The 26,061-nt window shown below is 39.9% G+C and overlaps 1 protein-coding gene across 3 annotated transcripts in view; it reads left to right on the top strand.

The window, feature by feature from the left end:
- The window catches only part of NEBL (nebulette), a 276,747-nt gene extending 270,149 nt beyond the window's left edge, over positions 1-6,598 (top strand). For 2 of the 3 annotated variants that reach the window (XM_054191075.1, XM_054191074.1), the window contains one exon: positions 904-6,598. In XM_054191075.1, coding sequence (XP_054047050.1) covers positions 904-1,080 — 177 coding nt within the window. In that variant the 3' untranslated portion in view covers positions 1,081-6,598. The remainder of the gene's footprint in view (positions 1-903) is intronic. The other variant, XM_054191076.1, reaches the window with a different exon arrangement.
- The last annotated feature ends 19,463 nt before the right edge of the window (positions 6,599-26,061 follow it).

Below are 26,061 nucleotides of genomic sequence, written 5' to 3'. Positions count from 1 at the left end.
TTGGATATTATCAGCGATGCTTGAACTGCTCTTGTCTTCCGTTGAGAGACAGGGTAAGGAAAAGAAAGTATTGCTGGCAATTGTAAAATGAGCTAGTTTTCTTCTTCTGTTAAGACTCAAGGGGAGACTGTTCCCTCTGAATTTGAAAATTCACTTTGAATTCCAGTAAATGATAGCATTTTATTGGTTAGGAGTGGAAATAAATACTCTTTTTAGAAAGAAAATGCAAATCTTGGCGTACAGTTGGACAGAGGTGTAGAGAAATTTGGCTTGGCTAATTACAAGATGTCATATTCTGTTTAGATCAATCTTTTATCTGAATATGCAAAACCAAGTATTCATAAAAATTACTTTTGCAGACTTTTTGAAATCTTGTCTTTTTTTTTTTTTCATTAGATAATAATATATTCCTAATTCTTAATTTGGGGTAAAATCCTAATGAAATGAAGGACATTCAGTGAGATGGGAAAGTTAATGACCTGGATGAAGACTGTATTTCTTTTCTGTAGTGAAGACACAGGAGAAGCTATTTGGGAATCATGCAAATAAGGAGCAGAAGCACAGCTAGCCATGGCTGGATGTAATGAACTGTTACTAGTGGATATATGAAACAACAGTTGGAATATTTCAGGCAGCAGTGAATGACTTGAAATCTGTTTGTATGAGAACTTTGGGCAATGTAGGTTCCAAAAATAATTATTTTGGTACTCAGAAAAAGGGGCTGTATTCATTGTATATTTGACAGGGTGGGGGGTGTACTCTTTCTTTTCAATAGGTAGCTTGTGATTTCTCTCTCTGCCTTGCTCCCTGTGTTCTTTTTCCTGCTCTTTTTCTTTGTGCAAAGAAGAAAAGAAATCTGTTTAGGCTTGAGACTTTACAGCTTTGTTTTCTTTCCTTCAACAGAGAACATACAGAGCTATGTATGACTACAGTGCTCAAGATGAAGATGAAGTTTCCTTCAGGGATGGTGATTATATCATCAATGTGCAACCAATTGATGATGGCTGGATGTATGGTACTGTTCAGAGAACTGGGAAAACAGGAATGCTTCCAGCGAATTATATTGAGTTTGTTAACTAATTTTTGTCTCTAGTCGTTTGAGCTTTATTATGATTTACTCAAAATCTAACCTTTTAGAAAAAGTCAGAAGAATCTTTTCAGAGTACATGTTCATTACTTTATCACTGATATAACAGTCTGCATTCTCACTCAGAATCCAATTTAGAGTCCTTTAAAGATAAAGAATCAACAAGAAGCTCAGAGCTTTGAAAACAGCATTGCTTATAATAGTGCTCCCTCAAAATGAAAAACATATATGGAAGCCTGGTGCTGCCAGTCCTATAAAGATTTCAGTCAATTAGCTGTAAAAGGGAAATACCTTTTCCCTACACCTCAAAGACATTATTTCTCTTTATAATAACAACCATAAAATCGATTCAGTTCTTATGGCACTCTGAAGTCAAAGGAGGTTAACACACTGAGTTTGAACACATCTTCAAGTTATTAGGGAGGTGTTTAATGTTTGAGCAATTAGCATCCTAATGAAAATTAAAATACTGAGCAGATAATCGTTTGAAATAATGACAAGTAATATGCTAGTAAAAAAAAAAACCAAAAAAACAAACAAAAGAAATAAACCCCCCTACTGTCCAGCAGCCTTACAGCAAACAGGTCTATTTTGACAGCAAAAGTTTCCTGGCTCTTGGAAGCCTACATTATTTATTCCTGGATTACCCATTTTCTCTGATTTCCAACAGTGACCTCTTCTGTCAGCTTTGCTTGCATCCCAGTCCATCAGTTAGATCCATGCCTGGATTCCTGGTTCTTCGGTATCTTTTCCACAGAAAATTCCTTGCAAAGACTATCTAGACTATAAAACCTGTCAGCTCCTCTGTTTCCTTCTAATAATACTTAGCAGTTAAATAGAAGCTTCCATTAGGGCAATGTACAACCAATACTTCACGTTAGTTCCCTTACCTTCTGCTGTACTGCTGTAAATAAATACCCTGTGTGAGGCCCCAGTGCTGTGCAGTCACACAACGCCTGCAGTCACATCCCTCCTTCTTACCACAGGTAACTCGCTTAATGGCTGCTTTGCTGATGAGCTAATGTACCTACCCCTGCTGCAGAAATACTTGCACCTCCATTGAGGAGTGGAGGAGAGCTCTGGTTGTTGTAGTGCATTTCGGCTCAATGGCCTGTTGCTTCAGTTTCCTCCAAAGATCTTGGTGATCCAACAGTGAGTTGTACGCTTGCCAAATGATTAATGATGGAGAAATATTATGTTTACTGATTCAGTCTTTCTCGTAACTGACACCGAAGGGAAAACTAACCAAACAGTAGTCCAAGATACTCTATGCCATCACGCTTCAGTTTAGCCATCCATAGAAAACAGTGAAAGTATTTTGCTGACAAACCTTCACCTACACTCTTTGGTGTCCGTTAACTTCTGATCAGAACTGATGGATGCAGGTCTCGGTCTGTGAGGCGGAGGACTCAGGCACTGGAACAGCCTGCCCAGGGAGGTGGTTGAGTCACCATCCCTAGAGGTATTTAAGAAACATCTAGATTTGGCACTTCAGGGCATGCTCTAGTGGCAGAGATTGTAGGGGTTTTTTTGCGTGTGTATGGTTGGACTCGATGATCTCAAAGGTCCTTTCCAACCATGAAGATTCTATGATTCTATGAATACCTGGTGACATAATGAACCTGTAAGAAGGACTGTGTCAGCAGGCTTGGGTCCCAGGGAAGCTTTGACTGTGTGCCAGGAGGGTGCTGCATTCCCTCCCAGGGAGAAACTCTGGGAGTAAGGACAAAAGAGTTAAAGATTCAAGCGGGAACTTACTCATGTGGATGCATACATGTGTAAGGAAGAAAATGTTTTTGCTGATAGTATAATTGTGGTTGTGTTGTGGTGTGCTAGAGAAGTTAATTTTGGAGTAGCTCTCAGAATCTTGAGCCTGCGCTGGCTTTCTTCTATTTCTGAAATTTTTAAAGTAGCATTAATATAGAGTTTATAGACAATTTTGTATTTCTTGTTTCACAAAGTAAGCAAGCCTGCAACACCTATTTAAAGAATAAAGAAGGAAGGCAGTATGGATTTGTTATGGCAACTGAAAGTTGTCAATCCAAATACCTGCCAGGTCTATTTTTGCATACCATTAGGAATTGGAAAGCTTAGGCAGTTTTTTTTAGGTATTGCTAACATGGGGCTGGTCCCAGCTGCCAAACAGGATGGAATGACTGCATTAAAAAAAATAATTAAAAAATGTCCATGACTGTGGAATTGCCTGTGCTTTCTTGTCAGCTGCCTGATTTAAAATTCTTGAAAGTTTTACATATAAAGCTGCTGCTGCAACAGACCTTTATGCATTACGGGTGACTTCCACATTAAATAGCAAGCTTTGCAAGTCAAATGGCTTTTTCAAAAGGCTGATGTGGTAAGCTGAGCTAGAAGATCTGAAACAAGCAGTCTGCTTCTGTCTTGATTTTCATCACCAGCCATCAACAGCAAGGAGAGGAATCCCATCTTACGATGGCTGGCAAATTTTTCTGATGATGCCTGAGGCAGAAATGGCTATCACTTGCTGCTGTGCTGCTCTATTAGCTGTGTAATGCTGACAACAATAAAAACAAGCTGTCAGTTTGTTAACCAGATATGAATAAAAAAGAAATATAAGGGATAGATATATTGCATCAAGTTGCAATTTTTAGTGGCATAAAAAAGAAAGTCTGCACCTATGAATGCGCTAGCATTCTTCCTAAGCGAGGAGACAGTTTGCAGTGTGGAACACTGTATGTATAGTGAAAAGTAAATCAGAAAAGGAGCATTTGATGACATTAGAGGACTATGTTTTGCTAAAAATGGAACTAAAATTTCCTTTATGAATTTTGACTATTCATTAGCCTAGCAAAGCAGCTAAAGCAATTTGCAAAATAAAAAAGGTCGAGAAAACAAAACAGTATGTGAATTGTATTTCTGTTGAGAATGGTATGTCAGCAGAATTATTAAGATCTGTTTTAAGTTACTCATTCATGTAGTCAGGTTTTTATGTTGTATATGCTTAATAATTTGTGTTCGTATGGAATGGTTCCTGCTTTCTGATATAAAAAAAACTTTAGTGTCATTATGCAGCTTTGTTCTAAGCAATGCTGTCAGAGGCCCAAAATTATCAGAGTGCACTTATAAAAATGTTTTTTGAAGATCTAAAATTTATAAGGTAGGGAAAGTAAGTCAGCAACTAAAATGTGTCAGCACAGGTTTTACAAGGCATATATTGGAGCCTGTTACATGCAGTGGGATATAGGGGTGAACAGATATTGTATGCTGTCATGTCACCTTTAAAGTATATATTCCTTTTTAAGACAGCATGTTCCTCTCGCTGTACTTTCTTCCTGTAGACAGCATTTTTCTGGGGAAAGAAAAAGACTTTTAAGGAGCCAAATTTCCCAAGATGTTCCAAAGTTCAGGTTGGAAGTTCACACCTTCCCATTTTAAGCATTCTAGAAATAAAGAAGATACGATGTGCTGTAATTCTTGCTAACATCAGTATAAACGTAGGAAACAACGGAGCGCATACTCATACATATATACAAGAACAAATGGGTGCCTTGCTTTTCATTACTCTTTCTTGCCTGGCTAATCTTCATTTTCTAAACAAAGCTACTTACAGATACTGCAGTTGTAATTTTTCATTATGGAACATTAGCATTTAATCTTGATGAAACAGGGTTTTCTTGATTACATTTGACATACCATAAACCACTTCAGCAGATTGGGATTTGACAGAGAATCACCTCCCATGGATGATATTTTTGACAAATGTGTCCCTACCGAGTGTTCCTTGGGGATATGGAAGGTCTCCAACACTTGGGAAAGGTAATAATTCTAGTTTTTATTGTACAATGACTGCATGTCATCTTGTACAATGAAAAAGAAATGACAAATACAGAACTCTTTGGCAGAAAGTGGTACAGGGTATAAAATGTTAGATTTTAATTATGTTGATCAATACTCCATTTAAATTACAGAATATGCTTTAGTTAGCAAATGTTTAAATAATATACTGAAACAGACAAAAGATGCTGTTGAAAGATCTCCAAACTGATGTGCTGGCAAATGCAAAGTACTGGTGAGCTGTAGAAGAATAAACCATTTTGCAATGCTTTAGTGATTTTCTCCAGCTTTATGCCATAGGAACCCCATCTCTCCTTTTGAAAGAAAACCTGAAAGCTATATTTCCTAAACTGCCTGCACTACAACAGTATATTCAAAGGAATTTCATATGCTTCTTGTGTCTGATAAATAGAATTTGCATATTGTACTTAAGTTGTAATCCAGTTGTTGTTGACATTTGTTTAATTATTATTATTTTAGGGGGGAAAATAAGCTATACTGTAGCATTTCAATCATGTGTATTTAATATTACTATTAGAAATTGCTAGACCGTTGGAAGACAGCAATGACTGTATTGACACCGATTAGCATGATGTGGAAACTCTCTCAGCTGTTGGTTTTTGCAGTGTGATATAAAAAGCAAAAATGAACCGCTGTGCAGTTTGGCTTATGTTTGCTTTAAAGTGTGTAAAGTTTTAGTTATTTTGCAAAACTGTACTGTATTTGGGAGTATACAGTTATGAAGGTAACAATTGTTTTTCAAAGGACAGATAAACTTACTCTTGGATCATATGATGTATCATCTTAATCTGGCTTTTGTTATGCAGAAAGTTAACACCAGCTATTAAAATATATTTTAGTAGAAATGCTTTAATTCCTGTTTCTTCCTCTACACTGTGAATATTTAAGCCTTGGTGGACTAGAGCAACATCATGCTGCCCAAAGTACTAACCTATGCAAACTAGTTCACATTTTAGTTGATGTCACAGTGGATGTAACATAACAATTTATTTTGCATAACATTAAACGTCATTCAAATAAAATATTAAACCCAGCACTATGTATGTATTATATTCATAAACAATACTCTGCAAAGCTACCATACCCATTAATATAAGCTGTCGCAGAAGTATATAGTTTTAACTAAGGATGCTTTGAGTTTTCAAAATTAAGTAGACTACTTTGCACTATTATTCTTCAAACTTGATCTCAGAAAATAGTTTCCTAAAACACCTTTTTATTTCAGAAGTGCCCTCTCCACAAGAGGGTTAATTTGCTTTTTCAGTGAGTTACGTTCCATGTTCCTTGGTTAGTGTAAATAAGCAAAGGTGGTAAATGAAGAAGGTCTGCTGATTTGACTGATACCGGTTTGCTGGTCTTTGAAAGGGCATTTGGTTAGGCGTGCTCTCAGTGCAACACTAATGAAAACAAATTGGACTGCTGGCCCCTTTAAGACAATTTTATATACAAATGTGGTTCTTGGGTTATCCTTATTCACTTACACGAGTTTATTTTTACAGCATTGTAAGAAAGTTTAAGATAAAATAAAATCCAGAAGTGTTTTGGAACTGCTCTGCCTGTAGTTGAAGAAGATTATTATGCTTAGGGACATGTTTTATTTATTTGAGTGTTAAGCGTACAGTCCAATGTACTGCATTAGAATCTTTTAATTTTTATCAAGTGTTAGTTTGAAGAAGGCTGTTAACAATGAATGAGGACAAATGGCAGTGACAATTGGAGCTGTTTAGTTCATTCTAGGTAAGTGACGTGCAGTTGCTATCACAATAACTTTCTCCTTAAGAAATACATGTTAGCATTTCCTATAAAGTTTAATTAGTTACAGAGCTTTGATTCCATATTCTGTGGTGCTTTTATACATTGAAATGCTGCCAGTAGAGCAAAATCCAATCTTTATATATACTGTAGCAAACAGCAGTTTTCAATAAGAAAAAAGATTTAAGAGCTGCCAAAATGGACCTCAAGCACTCGGAATGTGTTTTATTTGTAAATCTCTCCTTAATCTGCTAGAGCAACTAGAGTACTTTATTTTCTATTTCTATGCTAAATATATATATTCAGGTGAAGGTTCTTGTCCTGAGAGCCACTGATGTGAAGTTGGTAGGAGACATGTGTTCAAGATCTGAAGGATTATGTCCTTGGTCTACAACAGCAGTGTCAAATCTAACAAATGGCTGAAAAGGAGAAGGTTCTGTCTTTAGCGACCCCACAGAGTATCGTTATGAAACGGCTCTACGTACAGGCACTTGCAAGTCCTGTGGAGACCCTCCATGTTGTATATTTGATAGGTTGGGAGTTTCTAGTTTTTAGGATGCCCAATTTCTGCTCTGCCGCAGGACTGGGCTTTTGATTTTCTTTGTTGTGTTAATTAGCAAGAGTAAGCTAATTTTACATAGAGTTCTCTGTGCTGAGGGAATAGCTGCCCTATGCATTGGCTGTGACAAGTACTGCCTGCCTTCCCTCTGCCTACTCAAAGTCCAACCAAGTTTCCAATCCTGTTCTGCAGCGGACCTCTCTCCTCTTTCCATAAAGCTACCCGTGGACACACTGAAATGGTATCAACAAATAATCTAGATTTGTTTTTTTCTTCCAAATGATTCCATTTATCATCATTCTTTCAGTGATCTAGTTTATTGCCCAACCTCAAAAACAGTAATATCAGCATAAGGAAAGAGGTAGTGTGCTATGGGTGGTAAGGCATGGCCAAAGTGAAAAGCCACAGATTTCTTACTCAGGTTTTGCTGCAGAGGTTAGTACAAGTCAGCCATAAGGCTGAGAGTCCCGGTTGATCAATTAACCTGTAGGCTGAGCAAATCTGTGTAGATGTGCTTGGCCTGTCTCTGTGCTTCAGTCAGTGCTGTAGTGTCAGAAGTGACTATTTGGTAGTGGGCAGACACTTAGTCCAGCTTTTGAGCAATTAGTCTGAATCCCAATGGCAGGCCATCCACTGGCATATGGCATTTGTAAGGGCAAATATATCCTTCCAGAAAATGAGACTTCAGATAGTACAGAGGGAACAAATTGTCAGTCAGTTTAAATTGTATGTTCTTGTGCCCTTGTGTACAGTCAGAAGTTTGAGCCCCGTGGCACCACAGCAAGTTCCTAACTCTGTACTGTGTAAGTAGGAGGATGAGCTCACCTGCTCCACAAATTGGATACTACGTGCTGGATATGTGTTTAACAATGACAGGAGAAACTGGAGATTCATATTTATGTACTATGTCATAAACAGAGTCTACTAAGTCCTTGATTTTATATATTTTTATTTTGGTTGCTTTCCCACCTGTCTGCTGTTGATAAAATCTACATATGGAGAGGCCTGTTCTCATGCAGGAGACTACTGGCTTGTGGCTTTGACCACTTGCGTCTACAAAGAGAGATCTCCAGGTGTTACCATCCATCTCTTAAAATATTGTTTGGTATATAAATATCCATTTTCAATGACTTCACAAACAGCTGGCAGCTTATGTTATTGTTCTTTGATTCAAGCCATAATTTTTCTGTGTTTTTCCTCCTCCATCTTTCCTCTCTTGACATGCCTGCAGCCTCAGGGGCTGTGTTGCTTTGGACAGCAGCTTTTCCAGGACCCAAAGGAGATATTTTAATAGGCTTCTCAAGGCACTGACAAGAATTTGAATTGCTTCAAAATTGCTAGTGTTATCTACCCATTAAGCTCTCCCTTCCACAGCAGTTGTACACTGGCTTCAATATACATCTTGGCTTTTTGCCTCCTCTTCTTTCAGCCATGCTGACATCTCTGTCAACAAACCCATTGGGCTTGGGGCCTCTCGTTCAGACCACTCTCTGGCTTCTATAGTTCCCACATTCAGGATTGGAACTGTAGCCTGGCTCACCTACCTGTTCTCCTGTCAATACCTTTGAGGAGAACTCAAAGAATATGGACATGTGCCTGTTTACCCCAAGGGGTGTTATATTTCTGTTGGCTCAGCTGTGAACAATTCTCTTTGAAGAGTCCTCTTGACTGTGCTTTCGTTGTCCCTCCTTCCTTCTGAGAGCTTCTGGCTTCTTCTGAACTCAGCTGCTGACTTCAGAAAAGAGGGGGATGACAGTTTTCACTGTCTCACCAACATCCAAAACAGTTCTTGTTCATTCTGTTCTTTAGAGGGTTAGCATTTTCATTATGTTATCCCTGATTCTGAGCTGAACTCTTGATTCAGGAGTCTTTCTCTCTCAATCAGTGTTAGAGCAAAGGTCCCATGCCATATAGCCGTAGTGTGTTGCTCACTGTGGAAGCTGTGTTGATAGGCACTATCCTGCTTGCCGGAACCTTTCTGTTCCTAGCACTGCTTGTTCTGAATTCATCAGATAGGATCTCTGTGGGACACAATTATCTGTACTAAAATCCAGCCTTTCTATAAATAAATATGTCATTATAAAATAAACATTTTTTCCTGACTTATATTTCCTCTGACTCAAGATGACATTGACATCGTCCAATTTCATAGCTTGTACTGCCCTTAGGAAGCATACATTGAGAATGAATTAGATGAATTAGGCTCTAAGGGACTGTTCAGGCAGACCTTGATGACTGCAGCTATGATACAGTATGGATATCTCAATTTGGATGGGATAAATGGCATGTAAGGCCTTGCTGGCAAGTCTTTATTTGAGTAATCCAGCTATTCAAGACACTGTCATTCTCATTTCTACTCCAGCAGTTGAAAACACAAGAATTAGATGACAACTATTTATAAGCAACTAATTAGCTATGCAGCTTAAACAATTTCTCGATCTAGAGAAAGTGAATTGGATAGTTTTGGCAAACCACGTTCAAGCTGGAGCAAACAAGCAGGCTGAATGTCAGGCTGTGTTGACATTCAGCATGCTTGCATTTCCAGCCTTAATTTTTCCTTCTAACTTTTTCAAAACAGTACTGGGAAAGCTCTGCTACTCACAGCATGACTTAGCGTGCCGTTAGACAAATTAATTTTTAGTGGAAGAATAGATTCAAGGGCAGGGGTGAGATCTTGGAAGACAACATTTCACAGTTAGGCTTTCAAATCTTGAAGTTACCAAGGTCCTATTACTTAAATGAACTTTTACATTGGTCCTCTGCATTTTCTGTTGGCCCTCAAACCCCACTAAAATTATTTTACTCTGCTGTACTTTCCACGTTGCATTCCTTGTGGCAGTTACCTTTGTGAGAAGGGAAAAAGACCAGAATTTTTAGAGTACTTCAAATAACTTTCTCTTCTTACAATTTTACATTGCTATGCTAAATAACATCTGTGAAATATCCTCCATTCCAAAGGCCCTTTATTCCACCCTCAAGCAACGTATCAAATCGAGTAACATGTTCCCTGTCCAGACGCCACTGGCCATGATGCTCTGTTGTGCAGCTGTGGTTATTATGAAAGGGAAGATATGTGCTCCCGTGACAACTGCTGCAGTCTCGATGTTAGAGCAAGCACCTAGCAAAGAGTCCTGTGAGAGCTTTCTCAGCTCATCACTCCTTCGAAATTAGTAGCCATCCCTACGGTACCAGTGCTCTGTGAGATCAGTAAAATTGCAACTTTGGAAGTTGGTTTATTTTCCGGATGCTATCAAGTAAACACAGCTGCAGCTGCTTTTGGACAGATTGATTTTAGATGTTGTTTTGACTAGTTGTTGCTTATGTTTTTGTTGGTGTTCTACTGCTTTTTTTTTTTTCCTACTTCTGTGATGTGATGGCCAAGCCAGAAGAATACATCAGATCTACTCATTTGAAAGCCTTCTGCCAGTCTAGAGATGTATGTTTTCTTATTCTAAGCCTTTCTTCTTTTTCCCCACGCTGCCAGACTGTTTCTCAAAGGTCAAGGATATGCACAGGAATGTACTCACCCTCCTACAAGAAGGCCAGAACTTTGATCTGAACTAGTACAAAATGACTCAAAACAAGGGCATGTTCACTGGTCACAATCAAACTAATTTGTCCCCTAAGTTGAACGCATGATCCATGAAGCACACACAGTCCTGTGCCCCTAAAAAATTTTCCTTCTCTAAATTCTGGTGGTCTAGTGCTGGTCTAAGGTTACATGAATCTTGTCTGAGAAACACACTTTTTTGGGTAAAATAACAACAGGCTTTTTATGTCTTATTGCCACATGCTTTAACCCTGGTGACCATAAGCAATCTACAACCGGACCAGAACTTCACAGCTTAATAAGGTAAGTGGAACAAGCTTACCTAGGCTTTGAGTTAGTTTATTTTGAAAAGCTTTTTCTCATTTGAATTGTGTACGGATTTGCAGTGAAGGGTTCTGTGCAGGACTGAACAGTTTTATCTGGTTTCGGAAAGCAACATTGGGAAATAGCAGAGTAACTGGACCTTGTTTCTTAGGCCAGACTAAGGTTTCTTAGTCTGCTGTATTTCTTGTCTGTATCATGCTTTACCCATGTCATGGGTAATATTTAAATCGTGTTGGGTGGAATGGGTGGGAGAATGCTCATGGTGGTCTTTAACAGATAGGAAATTCTCAAACAGAAATGGGCCACCTGGCAAAAGTGAGGGCCAAATCCTAATTTTATGTCCCAGCTTTTTAAAGGGTATTGGTGCTTCTCACAAAGCTCCAATGAAGTGAGAGGTTTTGCCCCTGATGAGCTGGTGGTACCTCACCTCTGCTGGTGGCAGCAGGTCCTGAGTGCAAACCTGCTTGGGGCATGTCACTTTGAGTAGGTGGCCTTGTGGACACCCTCCTGAAAACCTGCAGCTCAACCCCACCATTCAGCATTGGCTCAGTACCAGCAGATTTCTGAGCCCTCCTCTTAATGTTTTCTTTTTTTTTTTTCCCCTGTAAGTTGCTCTTTCTACTTTGTGGCATATTTTTATCTCAGGCAGCAGAGCAGTATCTGTGGCAGGAGGGACATGGGGTCTTGTTATCTGGAGGTGGGAGTGCAGCTATCGAAGCAGTGGAGTCAAGTGTACTGGGAGGCGAAGGCGATATAGGCCTGGGGGGGGACAGGAGGAGCTGCAGAGCTGGAGGTACCCCAGCGGGCTGTGATAGACCGAGTTGCCTGGGAACTGAGCCCCAGTGCCCTGCTCATGAAGGGCAGGAAAGTGTGGAGGATGTTCAAGCACCATTTCTCCTAAGTGGATATAACTTCTTAATAAGTAAGATAACTTCCTAAGCCAGGTAACAGACAGCCCCACCAGAGGAGATGCAATACTGGACCTGATGGTCACCAATGCAAGTGAGTCAATCGGTGATGTCAAGATTGGATGCAGCCTGGGCTGCACTGGTGGAGTTTGCAGTCCTAAGGGATGTGGGTCAGGGGAAGAGTAAAGTCAGGACCCTGAATTTTAGAAAAGCAATATTCCAGCTCTTCAAGGAGTTAGTCAATAGGACCCACCTGGGAAACTGCTCAGGGACAAGGGAGCAGAACAGAGCTGGCAGATCTTTAAGGATGCTTTCCACAGAGTGCAAGAGCTCTCAATCCCCAGGTGTAAGAAATCAGGAAAGGGAGGCAAGTGACCGGCGTGGCTGAGTCAAGACCAGCTGGTCAAACTAAAGGGCAAGAAAGAGATGCACAGGCAGTGGAAGCAGGGACAGGTATCCTGGGAAGAGTACAGGGATGCTGCCTGGTTGTGTAGGGATGGGGTCTGGAAGGCCAAGGTGTGGCTGGAGCTGAATATGGCAAGGGATGCAAAGAATAATAAGAAGGGCTTCTGCAGGTCTGTCAGCCACAAAAGGAAGGTCAAAGAATGCATACCCCCCAACCTCGATGTGCAAGACTGGCAAACCAGTAACAACAGACGAGGAGAAAGCTGAGGTACTCAACTTTTTTGCCTCATTCTTCACTGGCAACCTCTCTTCCCACACCTCTTGAGAGGATGGGCATTGGGGCAGGGACTGGGGGAGAAAAGCCCCTCTCAATGTAAGAGGTCAGGTCTGTGACCACCTGAGGAACATGAATACAGAGAAATCTATGGGACCTGATGAGATGCATCCCAGAGTCCTGAGGGAATTGGCTGATGTAGTTGCTAAGCCACTCGCTATGATATTTGAAAAGTCATGGCAGTCAGGTGAAGTCCCTGGTGACTGGAAAAAGGGAAACGTTGCACTGATTAATAAAAAGGATAGAAAGTAGGACCCTGGGAACTACTGACCTGCCAGTCTCACCTCTGTGTCTGGGAAGATCAAGGAACAGATCTTACTAGAAAGCTATGTTAAGGCATACAGGGGACAGGGAAGTGATTTGAGACAGACAGATAGCTTTATCAAGCTCAGGTCCTGCCTGACCAACCTGGTGGCCTTCTATGATGGAGTGACTACATCAGTGGACACGGGAAGATCTACGGATGTAGCTGCAGATGTCTGGACTTCTGTAAAGCCTTTCACATGGTCCCCTAGAACATTCTCTTTAAATTGGGAAGATATGGATTTGATGGATGGACTATATGAGGACTTGGTTGGATGATCACATCCAGAGGGTAGTGGGTCAAAGGCTCAATGTCCAGATGGAGGTTGGTGACAAGTGGTGTGCCTCAGGGGTCCATATTGGGACCAGTATTGTTCAATATCTTCGTCAATGACATAGACAGTGGGATCTGTCTATGTGGGACAGAGTGCACCCTCAGCAAGGTTGCGAATGACACCAAGCTGAGTGGTGTGGTTGACATGCCTGAGGGAAGGAATGCCATCCAGAGGCACCTGGACAGGCTCGAGAAGTGGGCCTGTGTGAACTTCATGAGGTTCAACAAGGCCAAGTGCAGGGTCCTGCACCTGGGTCGGGGCAACCCCCAGCATCAATGCAGGCTGAGGGGTGAAGGGATTGAGAGCAGCCCGGTCAAGAAGGACTTGGAGGTACTGGAGGATGAAAAGCTGGTTGTGAGCCAACAATCTGCGCTCCCAGCCCAGAAAGCCAACCGCATCCTGGGCTGCATCAAAAGAAGCATGGCCAGCAGGTCAAGGGAGGTGATTTTATTCCTCTAAGCCTCTCTGGTGAGACCCTGTGGCAATTAGTCATGGACTCCATTTGTGATAAGCGTGAAATCGTTTATCGCTTCTCAGGCCTCGGCTTTCATACCTGAGCTCTAAACCTTTCCATGCACCTGCTAGGCAAGTAAACACATATTTCAGATCACTAGCCTGGCCGCCTTATTCAGTTCCCACCAAGATAAGCATGCGAAGCTGTTTTCTTGTTCCATGTTTATATTGAACCAGTTCCTCTTCGTTCCACCCGTATTGATATCTGCGTTCCTGTTTCTGTGTGCTCTGCTCACTGTGTCCTTGGCCGTACAAAGGCCTCTGCTCGTAGATCTGCCACAAGACCCCAGCTGGAAAACTGTGTCCACCTCTGGAGCCCTCAACACAGGAGAGACATGGACCTGTTGAATTGGGTCCAGAGGAGGGCCACAAAAATGATGAGAGGGATGAAGCATCTCCCCTATGAGGACAGACTGAGAGAGGTTGTTCAGCCTGGAGGAGAAGGCTCTGGGGAGACCTTATAGGAGCCTTTCAGTACTTAATGGGGGCCTACAGGAAAGGAGGGGACAAACTTTTTAACAGAGCCTGTAGCAATAGGACAAGGGGTAATGGCTTTAAACTAAAAGAGGGAAGATTTAGACTAGGTATAAGGAAGAAATTTTTTACATTCCTGGAAAAGTTCAAGGTCAGTTTGGACGGGCTCTGAGCAACCTGATTTAGTTGAAGATGTCCCTGCTCATTGCAGGGAGATTGGACTATGTGACTTTTAAAGATCCCTTCCAACTCAAATTATTCTATGATTCTATGATATATGAACCCTTGTGACAAATATTTTTCCCAGTCTCTAGGCCAACTACAAAACCTGAAGGAACAGAAGGAGCATTCCTGGAGTAAAATTTAACTTTTTTGCTTTAAGTCAAATTATCCTTGAAAGCACTTGGTGCCTCCCCTGGCCTACCATTTTCTAAACATGGTAGGTTTTACCATGAAAACCAATCTTCATAGTTTCTTGTTTTCTTTCTTGTTGAAGTGCAGAGCAAGCTTCCTCTTGTTCCTTCTTTTAGCTGGGCAGTTTCCTGCTGTGTTGGGAGCAAAGGTCTCTTCGCCTGGTGCATTGAAGACATTCAGAAACTGCCACTGACCACAGTTATTGGCTGTAATTCTTCTGATACACATAGCACCAATAGCTATGTACCTATCCGCTTTTTTCTAAGTCTCTCTGCCTTTTTGGAAAAAATGTCGAGGAGCTGAGATGGAGATGTCCAACAATATGTCTTTTCCTCTTTTCTGTTGTACACAGAGAGGGAAGCTAAGGAGCAAAATACCTGCATGTCAGTTTTAAAACGGTCTTGCAGGACTAAATGAGCTGTAGTTCATTAGTCCCTTTAGCAATAAAAAAGGCAGTCATGTAAAACTGGCACAAGGGGGCAGATGTGCACCATTAAAAAGTCTTCATAGTTTAAGATTGAAATTGTGTTTATGAATGATCAGAATTGTCTGCAGGACATACTCTGGTAATTGTCTTGTTAGATGCATAAATAGCTATGATAATTGTGTTTTAAGTATAATCGTACTGCATATTTAATTAGAATGAAAACTCACATTTCTACATAAAATCAAAACAGTTTAGCAATACGAATTGATTACAAAATTTGATTTCCAGTGCAGATCTATAGCAGAGATAACTAAGGAATAAAAATATGCTTCATTAATATTTTTTACTGGATAAGATAAGATGAGCCATTCAACTATCGTAATTCAACGTTTGAAATATAAACATATTGGAACCATATTGTTGTGGTGCTTAAAGGTGTCCTAGTCCTTAAAAATGCATATGTGCTCCCTGAGCAGTGATAATTACTTAGAAACCTACAGTGGTGCCTATGCTGGTGCCTGTCTTAGGAGTTTGTAGAGTTAAGTATGTGTACGAAATGGTGTATACGAATGCAAGAAGAAAGCCGGTGCAGGAAAAGCTGCAGTAAGAGATGCTACAGCAGCAGAGGTTTCATTATGCTATTAAGACAAATTAATCTGCTGTAGAGAGAACTACTCATGCAGTGACAGGATTTTCCTCCACAAACCTCTCCTCGCTGTGATATTTTTGATACTTTTTTTTAAATTAAAAGACAAAACTCAAGTGCTAGAGATAAAAGCAGTAATTTTATTTCATGTGATTCCATTGCAAGCGAGCTTTTATTGCTGGCTGGAATTGGACTTAACATAGCACTTTGTTATTCAAGCAATGGCAAATTCAAAAATCGTCCCCTATTTAGATTCATCTGAAATTTTTCAATATGCAAGACATGGAGATGAAGCTTTGCAAGACCAGGGGTATTTAATGAGAACTCCACTATGGCTGAGTTGAAATTAATGGAATTAATACAAGAGAATAAGCTATTTACACATATGTATACAGGGTGAGTCTGCAATTCAGTGTTTATTTGGGAGACTTTATTTTTCTGTGGAAGAAAAAGGCACTCAAGACTGTTTAAAATCTCACTGTTTTATTGTTAAGATACCATTATGTCAGCAGATGATTAAAACTTACCCTGAAGCCGTGGAGGCTATGTTAAGCTGGAGACAACACAGAGGTGAGTAAATGATGCTTCCCTGCCATCTTTCATGTTTCCAAGCACATTTCTCAGCCTCACTTGGGTTGTTCCAGGTCAGAAATGAGGATGTTCCTTTCCAAACTGTTGATATCTGACTGTTTGACTCATCCCTTACTGATGTTCCCTAAATATTTGATTTCTTCATTTTACCTACTGACCTGTATTACTGACATGATAAGCAGTTCCTTTGCCTTTTCTTTATGTAGATGGTTTCTGCATGAGCACGTTCTTCATGTGCCTGTTGCAAATCATTTCAGTTCTTCTCTGAATTTCCTTTGTTTTCTCTTTGTTTCTCTCATTGCCTAAAACAAGTGCAAGGATTAAGAAAAGTTCAGCAGAAGCGCAGAAAGAAGGACAACTTCTACCTTGCTCTAAGAAGTGAAGGGTTTGGCTGAGGTTATGTAGGGTCTGGCTGAGGCCATGATTGTGATGGAGAGAAAAGCCTGGGCAGCATCTCCCCCATCAGACACTGCTAAGACTTGGCTTCTGCTCCTCCTGGGCCTCTGTAGGAAGTCTGCTGCTCTTGTAGGTCCGCTTGTTTCCTCATATTTACTAGATCTACAAAATTACATCTCCTTTACCACTTCTACGTTGGGTGCAGGTACCTGGGTCTTCTGTGGCTTTTCCCTACACTTGGGTATCCTGGGCTCGGAGATCCAGGTGATGTGCTCCAAAATAGAACTGGATAATATGGCAATGTAGAAATAATGTTGATGACCAGAGCATTTGGCATGAAGGTGAATTCAAACTCAGGCCAATGTGAAGGCCTGGATGTGGCTGTGTGGCTTCACTTCTCTGAGTAGAAGTGAAGACTGTCTCCAGGCCCTGGGAATGGGCCTCTGGGAAGCCATGCATTGAAGGCCTCCTCCTCCTCCTCGCTTTCTGTGAGGCACTCTACAGGCTCCTCTCCTTTATTTGAGAATGTAATGAAGTGGCTGCTAAGTGGTTAGTTGCCATGATTGCCTTTTCCCCAACTTTGAGTGTAGACGCTACGGTTACTTTTAAGGAATCTCCACGGCCTTGAATTTTAATTGCTTGTGGTTCATTAAATTCTTTAGTTATGTCCCTAGCTCCTTAGCCTGAATATCACCAGGATGCATTTTTTAACATTTTTCTATGCATTCTCTTTTCCAGTTGTAATAACTATCTATTTCTACATAATTTTACAAGTAAGAGTTGCAAAGCTGCTTTCAGCTTGTATTTTTGTTGTTTGGTTTTTTTTTTTCTCTCTACAGACAACAATTTACCTAATTAATTCTGACTATAGAATTGCTGGATTCCTCCACTGCGTTTTGTAAAAGTAATGAGGAACAGAGCAGAAGATATGAGAACTTAACTTCAATTCTAGATTTTTAATTTTGTTTATAGCTAGATCATTGCCAAGGTGTTATAGAGACGCTTTGATGAAAATAAAAAAATACATTACTAAAAGCAGGGAGACTGAATACTAAAATAAAGCTATTTAGCATGTCATAATCTTTTGAATTCCACTTACGTGCTCTCTAAACCTGGGCTAAAAGTGGTTTCCTTGCAACATGATCCAGTCCCACAGGAAATGTGCTGACATTATAAAAGTAATTTTAAACTTTGTACATTATTTACACAATATGATCAAGACCATTTCCAACTACTTTGAAGACTTAATTTATGGTCTGTGAAGAGGAAACGTCTGTCATTGAAACAATTCCTCTGCTTCATCTTTCACCCTAGTTTGTTTTCTTTCACAAGTTTTGGTTGTCGGTATTTATTACCCTACATTTGACAAGACACCTAGTTTTAGCCAGTCCATTCTTGTAGGTTGATCATCTTTGTCCTGGCATATTCTACAAGTTGTTTCTGACCTCAGTCCTCTGAAAACATGGAAGATTTGGGATGATACTGAGTGTTTGTAAAGCACCAAATTATGTTCAGCTAATGACTGTTTAGTGCTGAAGTTCAGCACATCTCACAGCTGGACATTAGCTAATGAACACAAGCTGGTCTAAATGTAATAGCTGTTTATTGTCTCAAGAAAAAAAAACCACCAAGTTTATCCCAGAAAGCCTGGGTGAAGCTTTTAAACCAGACAGTTTTACAGACATGTTGTCATTCCTCAAATTAAGAATATTTCTGCACCGCCTGTCCGTGCTGTAGGAGCTGTGAATGGTGACTCGGTAAAGGACTACCTTCTGTAGCTGGTTTGTTCAAAGATCCTGACACAGAGTGCTGTACAGCAATATTCTGCCATGCATAAAATCAAGTCATTAAAATTGTGCACGTGCTCTTAAAGTACATTTTAGAACAGGAGGAGTACTATTCCCTGTGTCCTGACCCAATTTGTGCTTGCATCATTATTTTCTATTTCATAATGCTGATTATTTTCTATTTTCATAATAATTTATTGGTTTTAGTGGAGAGGACACTGATTTTGTTGGTATACAATTTTGGAATACTAGGTAGGGTCCAGGCTGCTGCACTGGTACAGAGTGGGGCTGTTGAGTTATTACACTAGAATTGGTGCTGCCTCCCAAGATGGTTTGTTGGTACATTTTGTAAGCAACAAATAATTTGTAGAGATTTTTTTTATCAATTTTGCTTAAATAGTTATCTCTGATGGTGCTATGACTTAGAAGTTGTGCTATGAGAAACTTATACATTCAATCACTAGAAAATAAGTCTGGATGATACAATACTGGATTTTCCAGTAAAAACGTAGACATTTATTTGCTGAAGATTTTAGTGACTGTTTCTCCTGGTTTTATATCTGTGCTTTGAAAAGCTCTTCCTGAGCAAGCAGACAGATGATCTGCTCAGTCAGGCCCAACTTTAAACTCTGAGAGAAGTGACAGGAGAGAAAACAGGACAATAGAACATGCCTTACACAGTTGAGAAGTGCTTGTGATGTTTTTTTTCCTTTTTTTTTCTAGATCGTCAAACATCACCTGTCAAATCATTTAAAGGAATTCGTTCTGTAACCCTTGTTGACTCCGTGCTGCAGAATTCAATGAGGATGTGACAGGTGTTTTGAAGTTGCATCACAAAGCTCACAGTTCAGCTTGTGCTTCTCTGGCTGAAAACATAGCCACTGCCAAAAAACTACCAAAGGTGGTAACTAATTTTCAGGACCAGAACTGAAAAGAATTTTATGGCCTGTAGATATCTCTTCCCGTTCTTGATTCCAAATATTCAGTGCTTCATTTTGCTCTTGGAGTGAATTTGTTGTGAAATGAATCATACATTTACATCTCTACATTCTGACTGAGATCTTACTAGTAGCACCATGCATCAGATGTTAAATACAATATCTACAATGACATAAAAAGAGAATCTGTGGTATATATTGATGTTCATGAATCCTTAATTTCTGTCCTACATATAACAAAGAAGGCGATCTATGCTGTCCAAAATGAAACCTAAGCAATGCCAAAAATTTCAAGGCAATGCCAAAATATGTTTGGATACCTACGATCAGGAGTGTCTTATTATGTCTTAGCAGCTGTCTTATGTCAAGTGTCCCTTGGATGAAATACTGAGAATTGGGAGAAGAATCATGATTTATTAATAGCTTATTAGTGACAGAGTAGCTTTTTTTTTGGCAGAACGTGTCATGGATGCAAAACAAATTCCTGAGTGACTAATGTCTTTTACCTCTCATTTAAAGTTATCAAGTGGTTATTACATGATTGTCTGTTGGAAGAACATTATGGGATGAAGTTTTGACACTTTTACTTTCCTTAGGTTCTTGTTCCTACCAAGAGTTTGCATACAGGTTGGGCAAGTTGCTTACTTTTGTATAAACTAGTGGAGGATGGCTCTTGATATTTTCAATTTTAAACAAGTCTTGTAGTAAAGGTGCCGCTTTAGTTGCTATTTAGAAGCTCTCACTTCAGTTTTTTTTGAAGTGTGTTCCAATATGTATGTATGTGTTTATGCCTACCTCTCACCGGTATAACGGGTAAATGAAAAGCTTACTGGGACCCTACTGTTTAGAATTTAATTTTGGTTGTGTGAGACAAAGTGGAAAGCAGAGATACCTGCAGTTCTGTGGGTTGTTTTCCCTGACGTGAGCTATGTCAGTGAGAACAGGAACCAGCCCTGCCCGACCAGCTGTTTGTTCCATCCTCTACCCTCCTCCCTGTTACGCCAGCAGACGTGTCTGTACAGCCGCACAGTGAACAAATCCAGCAACTGAGCACGACTACAGCTAACCCACAATAAAAAGAAGTTCATTTTAACCTTGATCAATTCCCCATCCCAGGTCCTAGCATGGCTGATGAATGCAAGCCGCTACTCAGTGGTACAGGTCAGCCAGGAAGGAGCAAAAAACCTGTCAGAGCTTATTAGTAGAAGATAAATTTCTGAGTAGAGAATTTTTCTTCAGTGACATTATAGCCTTGTTGTCACTGCTGTTTCCCAGTGTGTAGGACACTTTTCTTTTTTTTAAAAAAATAAAGAATCTAGTTAGGTTTGTGTAGATTATTTTTTATTTTTTTGTAAAAAGTTTTTTCCCCATCTCTTAGGGTATTTACAATAAAGACCCATGAAGTTTCAGTTTTGGTAAAGAACTCTCATAGAAACAGGTACAGTAAAAGCTTGATGTCCTACCTTGACAACACCAGTTTAATTTCATCAGACGTAGACGTACAGGAACCTCTGGTGTGGTGTGGTGTTTCGCTGGAGATTGGCATGTTGCTGTCATGGTACATTTGTCCAATGTAGATGGGGTCTGAGACAAAACATCGCTGCTGATTCACATAGTCCAATATCAGTAAGAATTTCAAAGTAAAATTTAGTGTGAAAGTAGAAACATAACCAGTAGAATTTAAATTCTTCTGACAATGTTTTGAGTTTATTCCTACTCTATAAGCCAAGCAACCTGCTGTTTGAAGGAGGTTTGCTGAGATTCTTAAGCTAAATATGGCATGTTTTGCTACGCAGCTTGGATAAATGTATTTGAGGTATGTTAAGATAGCTAGTCTGGATCCTGCCAGTGTGAAGCCATGGTGAACCAAGGAGCTAGGTAAGAGCTTTAGTGTTTTGCTGGGCTGAACTCTACATTACCATAGCTGTCAATACTGAATTAGCTACATCAAGGCTAACTTGGACACGTTTACCTGCACTGCAGGGACTCCAGCAGACATGCCCATTGCGTACTTCCAGCAAATACGAGAGAAACTATAATGCAAAATTCTCATTAGAAGATCAACAACAATTCAGTTTCTGGCATGGGCAAAACTTAATGGGATTCATGTGCGTTAGGGAAAGCATTGCAATTTGAGATGACACTGTGCTAGCCAAAGTAGAGACCATGGGTGGGAAGTTGTGCTTGGCGCTTTCCCTTGATTACGTCCAAGGGGAAAAATAGAAACAAAGATCTAATAAGCCCAAAAAGCAAGGTAGTCTGGGGCTTGATTTTCCTTGAGCTATACTAATGCCAAACACTCGAGACTGAAATTCAGACACTATAGAGCTCACTGTGGAACATAAATTTCTGCCCTTGACTTGCTGGGCAAAGATGTTGTCCTGTGTGTGCTTAGGAGAGGAAGACTGAAGTTTTTGCGAAAAAAAAGTCCACTTTTCTCTGCTTTCTTAAAAGAGAAACTTCTTGGGGTACCTGGAATATCAGCGTGCCTTCACTTGACAGTCTTCAGCTAGATCTTAAGCAAACTTTGCAGGCTTTCATGTTACAGGAAACAGGTGCATGTTTTAAGATCTCTCATTATGTATTTACCTATTCTGTATGTGTGGCCTTGCAGCAGAAAAATGTTCTGTGCCAATAATATCTGCATCTTGTTCTATATAATCCTTGTAATATTAATGGGATAACATTATAGATAGCTTTAAAATAAGTAGCGTATCATTTCATGTTAGTGTTCATTGCTTTCAAGGTCTGTCTTAAGAAACGAGCATGTAAACCTCTTCTGCTTGGGCCAACAGAGATGAGAACACAAGAAAATTATAAATTTTGTGTTGCCTGTGTCCTGATTTCCCATGCAGACCCTAAATAATGCAAATTGTAGAGCCAGCTGCGGTTACAGGTGTTGACAAACAGGTAGGGAGTTTTCTTCCCTCTCTGATGACAGTTCTTTCCCTTCCTTGTTCCTAACCTTTGGGCATAAACTCATTAGCAATTATAGACTCGTTACCTTCAGTATTTTATTTTCCTCCACAGGAATCTAAATATATTTTTTTCATTAAAGAAAAGATCATGAATGAGAGTGACTACTTTATATAACAAAACATTATAAAAGGAAAGGAAACCGTGTGTGAATGCCTAAGCTTTCTGCAGGCAAGCCCAATTAGCAATAAAGGAGTTTTGACTTTATGGGAAAACTATGATGGTAACTCTATTAGAAAGAAAAAAGACAGACTATTTTCAGTCTTTATCCCTTTAAAAATCTTATGACCATTTGCATTTTTTTTTTAACTATTGAATTTCTAACCTATTCATCATCAGACAGACACTTTACCCATTACATTATGCTTTTGTGTGTGTATATTCAATAGGTCTTTCCACTCCTGTAAATCCACTATTAGTCCTATTACAATGTTTGCTTACGTCTTTTCTGTGTCAGGAAGCATCTTGCTATTCAAGTCTGCATGAAGTAACAACATTTCCTAGTTTCATACAGTCCTAGTGTATCAGAGCAACCCACTGAGCAGTTGTTCAGCCAGTGAATTAGCCGTATGAATTCGTCGGTCCTTCACCCGTTGTACGTGCTCGGGCACTCGGTGCGGGAGAAGTCCCAACGTTCCCATCGCAGCAACCCTGTTAGATGCTGCCCTCCCCCTTCTGCTCAGCAGACGGGCACATACCTAAAATGTCTTTGGTGATGATGAAGGCTCCCTGTCTTAATTTTAAACCTGACATACCCAGTGCAGTGGTCTAATTCAGGCTTTGTCTGGCACACAGCCTGTGTCCTGGGGTACAGGAGGGCAAGACTTAAAAAGCGTTAGGTTCTTCTTCCACTCCCCTCCCCTCCACCATCCCAGCAAGGAAGTGCCATGTACTCATGAATCATTTCTGTATGATTTTTTTTTCCAGTTAAACTACGGCCACAAGAGCTTGGAAATGCATACATTTAAACATATTTAAAGAATTTTAAAATTAACATAACATATACAAAGTCCCTTGAGAGGGACTGAGTGAGGTTCTTTCTCTCCAAGAGACTGCAGTTTCATAAAAGCACTAGGACTCCATAATAGATTTTATGTCTGAAATGTAAAATTTAAAACTTACTGCACACCCCCAGAATGACCATATATCATCATTAAAACTGGGCAGATAGTGAGAAATTATTTGTAAACATGTCTTAATTGGATGCATGCTACTGAGTCATTCTTTTCTTTTAAAGGTTTGGTGAGAAGCAGGCAGAAAAAAAGAGACTGAATGAGCTTCGAAGCCTTAATTCTGTCAGCCAGGCTTTTTCAAATGGAGACAGCAGAATGAACAGCCTGTGCCTTTGCAAACTCAAACCACGTTGTCGTAATTCCTCCGATTCATCACTCTGATAGCCACCTTATATATAGAAGGGGAGTCTGGCCAAAGTTAGCATCCCTTGTCCCTCTATCAGTAGCAGCATTTTGTGTTATATCGGAGGAAGTTCGTTCAACATAACTCTTTGCCGGCCTTGGAGCTCAGGCAGCAGCAGGGTATTTGAACGGCTATTAGGGGCACTTTAAAGTTTACAGACCGCTCTAAAAGCATAGCCTTGAGTCCTGTGCAGTTTGGAAGGCTGACATGAGGCATAGGATATGAATCACAAAAACCTCTAAACCCTTTTGCAGCAGAATGCAGCTTCTGAGAGGTGTTTTAGGCAGCAGGGGAGAAATATTGGCCTGAATGTAAATTTTGTGAAGTCAAAATAATTTTCAACAGCTCTAGAAGGGCAGCATGCTTTAGTAAGATATTGGAACTATTATAATAACAATGCACTTTTGGAGATAACAGTAGGTAATGGAGCCTGTAGGGTAAACAAGGATAGGAGATACCCTAACAACCTGAGATTTGATGCTGCAGCTTGCTCCAGGGAAACAGAATTTACTTACATTCCAAGAGCTTCAGAGCCAGGCACAATCTAATGTAGAGAGCATTAAAAAAGAATAAACTCCAAATTCTGTTACTGTTTTCTTTATTCTGCTAGCCATCACTTTTGACTTATGGCTGAAACATTAATATTCCAGGAACAGAAGAGACCTTTTCTGGACAGCTGTTTCTACAGCTTCTTTTAATAGTAAATGGAGATGGCTTTTGAAAGTGTGATAATTGCCACACCAGGTCAAGCATGATAAAATAAGACTAATGAATTCATTTTTCAGGCAATCAGATAATTTAAGCAGTACCGTATGATGGTCAGGAAGGTATCAGGTTTCACAAAGTGCCATGAAATACAAAAGGACCAGGAGCATTATAAAGAAAACAGATAAAATGATGTTATCAGCTCCTGGAAAGTAAAATCACACTGAGGATGTCACCTCAGTGTTGCAACTTTCTGACTCTGATGGTCTGCTCGATCAGTTTGCGCTAATAAGCAAAGGTCTGTTTTACGCTGCCGCTCTGAGCCATCAGGCAGCGGAGGAGCAAGGGTTTATTTTTTCACAGGACTAGAATATAGTGGAAATGGCTGAGTGTACGTTATGAAGTGTGTTAACATTACTACTATTGCAGTTCCCTTTCTTGTTCTTTTGCAACTAGGATTAGCTTATTGTCACAGCAGGGTGACATTTTGTTGTGAAAAAGCCATTAGAAACACTGGGAGAAAGGTGCTATAATTACTGTGCTCTGCTGCAGGAAATCAGGTCAACCCTGATACCAACATTACAGTTTTTATTGATAATATTAATTACATTCAACTGGCAAGTATTTTAAACAAATACAGTGGACTTTGGTTCCGTTACGTAAAACTGGTCACTCTATTAATAACACTTAGCATTTTTATACATCCTTAGTGCTTTGTATCTATCAATTAGTCCATGCAATATTCTTATGAGGTAGGTTGGTAGAATGTAGTACTCCTCTTTTACAACAAATAAAACAAGCGAAAAAGGCAAATGACTGCCCAAGGCCATGCAATGAGAGAGTTGCACAATTGGGAAGGAATGTATGTGAGGAATTTATGAACATGCTGCTTCATTGGTGATACTTGTTCTGCATAAATGGCCAATATAGTAAGAGGAATGCAAAGTAAGTTCCCTGTTGACAGAGAGATGAACAGTAGACATTTTTTTTTAAGAGCAGAATCTCTTTATTTAAATAGTTTTAAAAAAGCCACTCTCTAGACGGCATTACTTTTCCAGCTCAATGTAAAACAAAACAGATATAGAAGGAATAGCATCTAGATCATGAAACAAAGTATACATGTTAGTAAAAAATTCAGCAAGGATCTTTAAAATACCTGAATCTGCATGGTGACTTTTTGTTTGCTGCCTTATATGACATATCTTCGAGATGATGTTGAATATGCATTTTATGTATTTTTGTTGAAAACATCAAGGCATACTTCTGAAATCTTCGAGGGGAATTGTGACTTCTTCATCCCCTACCTTTTAGTGAAAATAAGGTGGAGCTCATAACAAAGCAGAGAACTCAGACAATCAGTGATACATGTTGTAACTTGGTAAATGTCCTG

Source organism: Rissa tridactyla, chromosome 2 (genome assembly GCF_028500815.1).
Source record: "Rissa tridactyla isolate bRisTri1 chromosome 2, bRisTri1.patW.cur.20221130, whole genome shotgun sequence".
NCBI lineage: Eukaryota > Metazoa > Chordata > Aves > Charadriiformes > Laridae > Rissa > Rissa tridactyla.
The sequence above is the reverse complement of the archived record's forward strand: the minus strand, read 5'-3'. Positions and strand labels throughout refer to the sequence as shown.